Source organism: Ranitomeya imitator, chromosome 3 (assembly GCF_032444005.1).
Source record: "Ranitomeya imitator isolate aRanImi1 chromosome 3, aRanImi1.pri, whole genome shotgun sequence".
NCBI lineage: Eukaryota > Metazoa > Chordata > Amphibia > Anura > Dendrobatidae > Ranitomeya > Ranitomeya imitator.
The window spans coordinates 468,899,349-468,906,200 of record NC_091284.1 but is presented as its reverse complement, the minus strand read 5'-3'; the positions used below and the strand labels follow the sequence as shown (position 1 = coordinate 468,906,200).

Sequence of the window (6,852 nt, the reverse complement as noted above, 5' to 3'; positions counted from 1 at the left end):
TGTGTATACCTGGGAGGTGAGTTTGACCCCCAGATTAGGGCTAGCTGTACTTGTGGACCATGTGTATACCTGGGAGGTGAGTTTGACCCCCAGATTAGGGCTAGCTGTACTTGTGGACCATGTGTATACCTGGGAGGTGAGTTTGACCCCCAGATTAGGGCTAGCTGTACTTGTGGACCATGTGTATACCTGGGAGGTGAGTTTGATCACCGCAGCTGCTAAGAGCAATATATTAGCCAACAACTGAGGGATGACAGAGGAACCAGCAGGTGGCGCTGCGGATCACACAGGATAGCAGCATACTGGACCGATGCACATCAGAATCAGGTGTCGGCTTATTTCTCTCCTCCAGGACGGTGTAAAAGGGGCGGGGCCAGCTAGCCCAGAATGCCCTCTCCCCCGCCCGCACCTCTCCGCAGTACAGCAGGGTAGTGGAGGGGGAGCACGCTCCAGCCCGAGCTGTCAAGTGTCACCCACGGCAGCGCTCACCGGGGGCTGCGAGCCTGAAGCCTGCAGGGCTGCTCTCACTCACCGGCGCTTTGTCTCATTCACTGCCGAGGAGCCAGGAACGGCAACGTGACGCTCTTCCATCCAGCTGCCCGGGATCACTGGCGGAGCTCCGGGCAGCAGCTCATGATGTGCCTGGAGAGTGATGGAGCGGGCACGGGGGGCAGCAGCCAGGACTGCATCCCGGGGGCAGAGGACGGGGGTGTGGAGACCCTCTCTGGGAGGATGAATCCGGTCACTACCCCTCTGGATAGGAAAGCCGCAGAGATGGAGAGCCCCGGGAGCCTGCCCGAGAAGCCCCTCAACATGAGGCGTGCCAGGGTGGCAGCAGCTGGCATCCTAAGCGTGGGCAACGTGCTCAACTACCTGGACAGGTACACCGTGGCAGGTGAGACCCGAGTAATATGTAATGATAGAGGGTGTGTGTGGGTACCCCAGGAGGGCACTGCCATGTGTGCCACCTACCAACCCATGTGTTCCCCAGCCACATATATATATGTGTGTGTGTGTATATATATATATATATATATATATATATATATATATATATATATACATATATATATATATATATATATAATTTCATAATATCTAATTAAATGTATATACAGTGGAGATTTAGTTGCTCAATAAGATCCATCTAGTGGATCCACTGCCTATAATGTTCCTCCAGCAGTATACCATGCACACTGTCACCTAAGGTCACTTGCTTTGCATTTGTGGAGCAGTAAGACATTCAACAATTGGGATGCTTCAAGGTCACATATACCTTTTTTCCCCAGAACATCCTTCCATGTTGCAGTTATCATTTTTGTTCTTGTAATGATCATTTTATGGTAGATGCTCATTGCCCTGTACAGGAAACCTTGGCTTCAGTAGTCCTATAAGCAGCAGTTACCCTGTGGGCACGGAGATAGTTTCCAGTCACCACTTCATTAGTGTCCTCTTCTAAATGAAGATTGGATTTGCAGCATTGCAGTGCAATCTAGACATTGAGGGCCACCAGGCATGGCAGTAGGGCTACAAAGAATTAGCCAATACTTCCAGGACCCAGTGAAGCATCCTGGTGCTACATGCTTTCTGGTCCTCCTAGTATGGTCCCTTGAGGAGCAGGATGAGGGCAGGTAAATGTTATCTGGGTGATGCACACATCCATTTTTGATCATGAATACCAATTGCAAATTAGGAGGTAAAATTCCTATTTCCATTTCTCCATGCATGGAATATGATGGCCTTAGCATGTGAGGAACCACAAGAACATGAGTAGAAGACTACATGTTTCAGATGGGTTGAATTCAATTTTGGTTGGTAGGCATATGAAGAACCTGAAGTGCTCATAAAAAATCCAACTTCATGTAAACCCTGATAAAGCCCTGCCTCATCCCAAGAGGATATGGGTGTAGGTGGGAAAATAAAGCGCTAGGTTGTAATGGCAGATTGTGTTTTGAAGGCTTCATTTGCTCTCCAGCTATGGGGTGAGCTTCCAAGTGGAGAACTGTTACATTGTACATGCCCTAAATAGTGTTTCTTAGCCTTGGATATGTTCTCCTTTTCTAATATCCTCATTCAAGTGGGTAGATGTGCACATTCCCAAGTCATTATCGGATTGAAAATCAATCAATAAAACCTATGCACAGTATTGATAGGATGTTGATGTTAATTCCAAGGAAAGAAGTGGACATCTATTATGCAATGTGCTTGTATAAATAACGTTGGTCACATTTCTACATAAATTGATATTGTTGCACTTATTCATACACATAAAATAGGTGACATTTATGTTTCCGTTTTGCTTTTCTGTAAACGTCTACTTTCAGATCTATTATTTTTGCAGACGCGGTAGTAATGGCTTCTACAGAGCTTCCACTGTTGTTTCTGTTGACAGGCCATTCCATCATAATCAGTGACGTTTCCATTGTGATTGGCTTTGCTGCTGTATTGTTAGAAAAAGGATTAAAATAATGTTGTTTGTGTATAAAATATATATATATACAGTTACATTGTAACTGCTTTGCGTTCTCATTCAGCTAAACTGACCCATTTTTTTCTCTCATGTCAGCTGTACATGGATTATTTTTCTCAAAAAAAAAAAAGTTGTCAGGTGCACGTAGACTTGTGACATCTAAGATTTTACCATTTTGAGAAATAGAGCAGTTGAAAGAAGCTTAACTAAAATAAAGATAATAAATCTTAAATGTTTCTATCATCCCTTGAATACGCTATTTCTTAATTTGTGGTGGTCCGAACTCTAGGCTATAGTTCTAAAGAATTTCCATCTTAATGTATGAAAGCACATGCCAGCGAGGAGTCTACTATTAAGGCAGGAGTCTGATATATTCAGGATAATTCCCTAGCCATTCATTGACAGGATTTACTGACAGAATTCTGCCTGCACACATTAATAGGCAAAGAGCTGCCAATCAGTGTTTGGGATGCACTGGCTCTGGGCTTGGGGCTCTGGGCTTGGGACTTGGGGCTCTGGGCACTGGTACTGGGCTCGGGCTCTGGGCTCGGGCTCTGGGCTCTGGGCACTGGCTCTGGGCACTGGCTCTGGGCACTGGCTCTGGGCACTGGCTCTGGGCACTGGGCTCTGGCACTGGCTCTGGGCTCCGCCACTGGCTCTGGGCTCGGGCTCCGCCACTGGCTCTGGGCTCGGGCTCCGCCACTGGCTCTGGGCTCGGGCTCCGCCACTGGCTCTGGGCTCGGGCTCCGCCACTGGCTCTGGGCTCGGCCACTGGCTCTGGGCTCGGCCACTGGCTCTGGGCTCGGGCACTGGCTCTGGGCTTGGGCTCTGGCACTGGCTCTGGGCTCGGGCTTCGGCACTGGCTCTGGGCTCGGGCTCAGTTGCGCTGTCCTTAGTCATTTCTCACTGAAATCCGTATCCTTGGTAGCTTGCCAGTGTGCCTAGAAACCGGCTACTGGCACCTACTGAGCAATAACTGGTGGATCACCATCAAACTAGTTCAATGATTAGTCCAGGTTATGGTTTCTTAGAATTATAATAAATTATATACAGTATATAATTGTTATGGGGAAAAAGCTTGGAGAAACACTATTCATATAGTTATCTGGAGTAGAAAGCTTCTTCTCCACATATCGTAGTTCCAGTAAGTGTAATTGATTGCATTTGTTGCCCAAAACATGGGACTGAATGAAGCCTAATAAATCACTTGATATTTAGATATCACATATGAAATGTTGGGTAATGTTCTGCATGTGCTTAGCGCTCTACAAATTCCATTATAACTACCTCATATTTTATCATTGTTAAAAGATTGATATATAGATGGCTCAGAATTTGCTGATTAGAAGTAAATGTCTGAATATGTAATGTATTTTAGTAACAGATTGCCAATATTAACTGATAAACTGTAAATGTGGCCAGACTAAACACAACAGTTTGAAGAAAGATTTATTCTTAATTTATATAAAAGTAGGATTGTTGAGGGTCCGGCTGCGGAGACCCTGAATGATCCAGACAATGTCTACTGGCAATATGTTTCCTCTTAAGTAAGAGCTACAATTCATATATCGCTCCAGTCCAGAGCCTCTCATCTAGCCAAATCAGTTCTCATGCTTCGCACTGACGAGGGCCAACAGCCCGAAACACTGTGTCTGCGAATTGAGATACTGATTTGGCTTTTATCCTAAGTCATATTGCACGACTCGTTAAAGGGTTGATTGTGACTTGTAGGATCGCTACTTCCAACAGGTGGCGCTATAGAGTTAAGTCCTCTTTTTCTCTGGAGAGGCAATTTGCATACATCGCTCCAGTCACACAAGGGGCTTTGGGACCCCCCATTCTATGATCAGTGATACTTTTATCATACATCCTGTGGATAGCTGATTATGTTTGTGGGACACCTTTATCTCTAGAATGAGATTGTATAGAAAGAGTATGTGGATTATTCAGCTCCAACTTCACTGTCACAAATGGCCACTTGTCAAAGAGACAGCAAAGTAACAAATGTAAAGGATAAATGATCATATAAATACAAAAATTATTATTCGGTGATTCTAAAGAATGATCTCGTCATTAGTAGAATATCCCCAATCCACGTGCCATTGTGTGATCTATAGAAAAGATGCCGCTTTTTTTGATAGTCGTGGTCCAATAATACTTCACTGGCATTTCCTAAATCAACAATACACCTCGTCTTCTCAGCGGTATCATTACATTATGGCTTTTATTGGTTTCCACAGAAACAAAAGGCTCCTGGTTCTCTCTAAAACATTAACCTTGCCCCATTCCCTTAGGGCACCATTGACTCCATGACTTTACACCTAGGGAATCTTCCTATGACTGCAGTGCAAATTCAGTAAGTGGATGAGAAGGCTGCTAATATACCTCTGATATCTCGTATCCCGTCTATGTACTATTGTGTGTGAATAGGTGTCTATGTGATTACTTAGCATTTTAATGAAGAAGTATATTAGGCAATGCAGGTTCCCCGTGCAGGCTGCGAGGTATTTCCCATAATCTGTCTACTGGTAATACATATGTTCTTCTCGTCACAGATGTCGTCTGTCTGGGGGATGTCCAGTGTAACCTACGCTTGCCTCCTCACTAGAGCCTACACTAACTATGGCTGTAGTGTGACTGGGGGCCCCTTTTATTAGGCTCAATATGGGGCATTGGTAAATAGCAAGTGTAGTAATTAGTTACACAAATAAAACAATTGACAGAATGTGTCTTTACTTGAAATGTTACCGAGTTCTAAAATCTGTTCTTATCCTTCTCAGGCTATGTTTACATTATTATTATTATTATTATTATTATTATTATTATTTTATATAGCACCATTGATTCCATGGTGCTGTACATGAGAAGGGGTTACATACAAATTACAGATACCACTTACAGTAAGCAAACTAACAATTACAGACTGATACAGAGGGGCGAGGACCCTGCCCTTGCGGCTTACATTCTACAGGATGGTGGGGAAGGAGACAGTAGGTTGAGGGTTGCAGCATCTCTGATGTTGGTGAGACTGTAGCTCCGGTAGTGGTGAGGAGGCAGCGGGGTCAGTGCAGGCTGTAGGCTTTCCTGAAGAGGTGGGTTTTCAGGTTCCGTCTGAAAGATCCGAATGTGGTTGATAGTCGGACGTGTTCGGGCAGAGAGTTCCAGAGGATGGGGGATATTCGGGAGAAGTCTTGGAGGCGGTTGGATGAGGAGTGAATAAGTGTGGAGGAGAGAAGGAGGTCTTGGGAGGACCGGAGATTACGTGAACGAAGATATCGGGAGATTAGTTCAGAGATATATGGAGGAGATAGGTTATGGATGGCTTTGTCCAGTAATCACTCATTAGAACGGATCCAGCAGCAATCCGTTATCAAAAAAAGGGTTTTTTTTTTTTTTTTGTTTTGTTTTTTTTTGTCCATCTAAAAAAAAATTGCTTTCAACTGCATCCCCCCCTTTTTTTTTTTTTTTTCTTTAAATTTAAATCGAAGACTATGGAAAACAGATCTGTGAAATTGCCAGCCGTATTTCTCTCACATGAAAGTAATCCAGTAAGCAAAAAAAAAAAAAAGATAATTTTCAAACAAAAGAAAAATGGATGAATATGGGATCTGTTTTTTTTTATAGACTTCAAAATAAAAAATAAAAAAAGCTTGTTGAAATCAGTTTGCTACTGTTACAAGTGATTACTGGACATGTGAACATGGCCTTAGCGGTTTGTGAACAGAATGTCAGTAAATAAATTATAAGTACAGCTATGCTACCTGCTGTCCTGTTTAAACAAAGATGTGGCCATATTGTTTTGGATGCTTTTGTTAATAAGCTTTGCAGCACAGGCTTCTGCCATCATATAGTTAAGACATCCCGTCAGCCGTCACTCTAAGGCTATGTGCACACGTTGCGGATTTACTGCGGATCCGCAAGTTTTTTTCTGCGCAGAAACTATGCAGATCCGCAAAGTGATTTACAGTACAATGTAAATCAATAGGAAAAAAAAATACTGTGCTAATGGTGAGGAAAATTCCGCATGGAAAACGCAGCGGATTGAAAGGAGCATGTTACTTCTTTTGTGTGGATCTGCAGCGTTTCTGCACCCCTCCATTATAGAAATCCACAGGGGTAAAAAACCCATGAAATCCGCAACAAAAATGCACAAAATCCGCATTAACAAATGTGTCAAATCTGCACCTGCTTTTTCTACCAGGAGATGCAGATTTTGTGCAGAAAACCATTTGACTGCGCTGGCACGATATCTCACAGCCATCTGCGTCATCCATGTCAAGGACTACGTGCAGCATCTGAGAAGAGGGGTGTAGTGCGGGAACTTAAGCCACGCCCATCGGACCGGACAGAACCTATTAGCATACATCGCGGGAGATATATAA

At 43.9% G+C, this 6,852-nt stretch overlaps 1 protein-coding gene across 1 annotated transcript in view; it reads left to right on the top strand.

The window, feature by feature from the left end:
* Positions 1-428: 428 nt before the first annotated feature.
* Positions 429-6,852, top strand: part of LOC138670273 (sphingosine-1-phosphate transporter SPNS2) — a 169,725-nt gene continuing 163,301 nt past the window's right edge. The window contains exon 1 of the mRNA XM_069757466.1: positions 429-895. Coding sequence (XP_069613567.1) covers positions 634-895 — 262 coding nt within the window. The 5' untranslated portion in view covers positions 429-633. The remainder of the gene's footprint in view (positions 896-6,852) is intronic.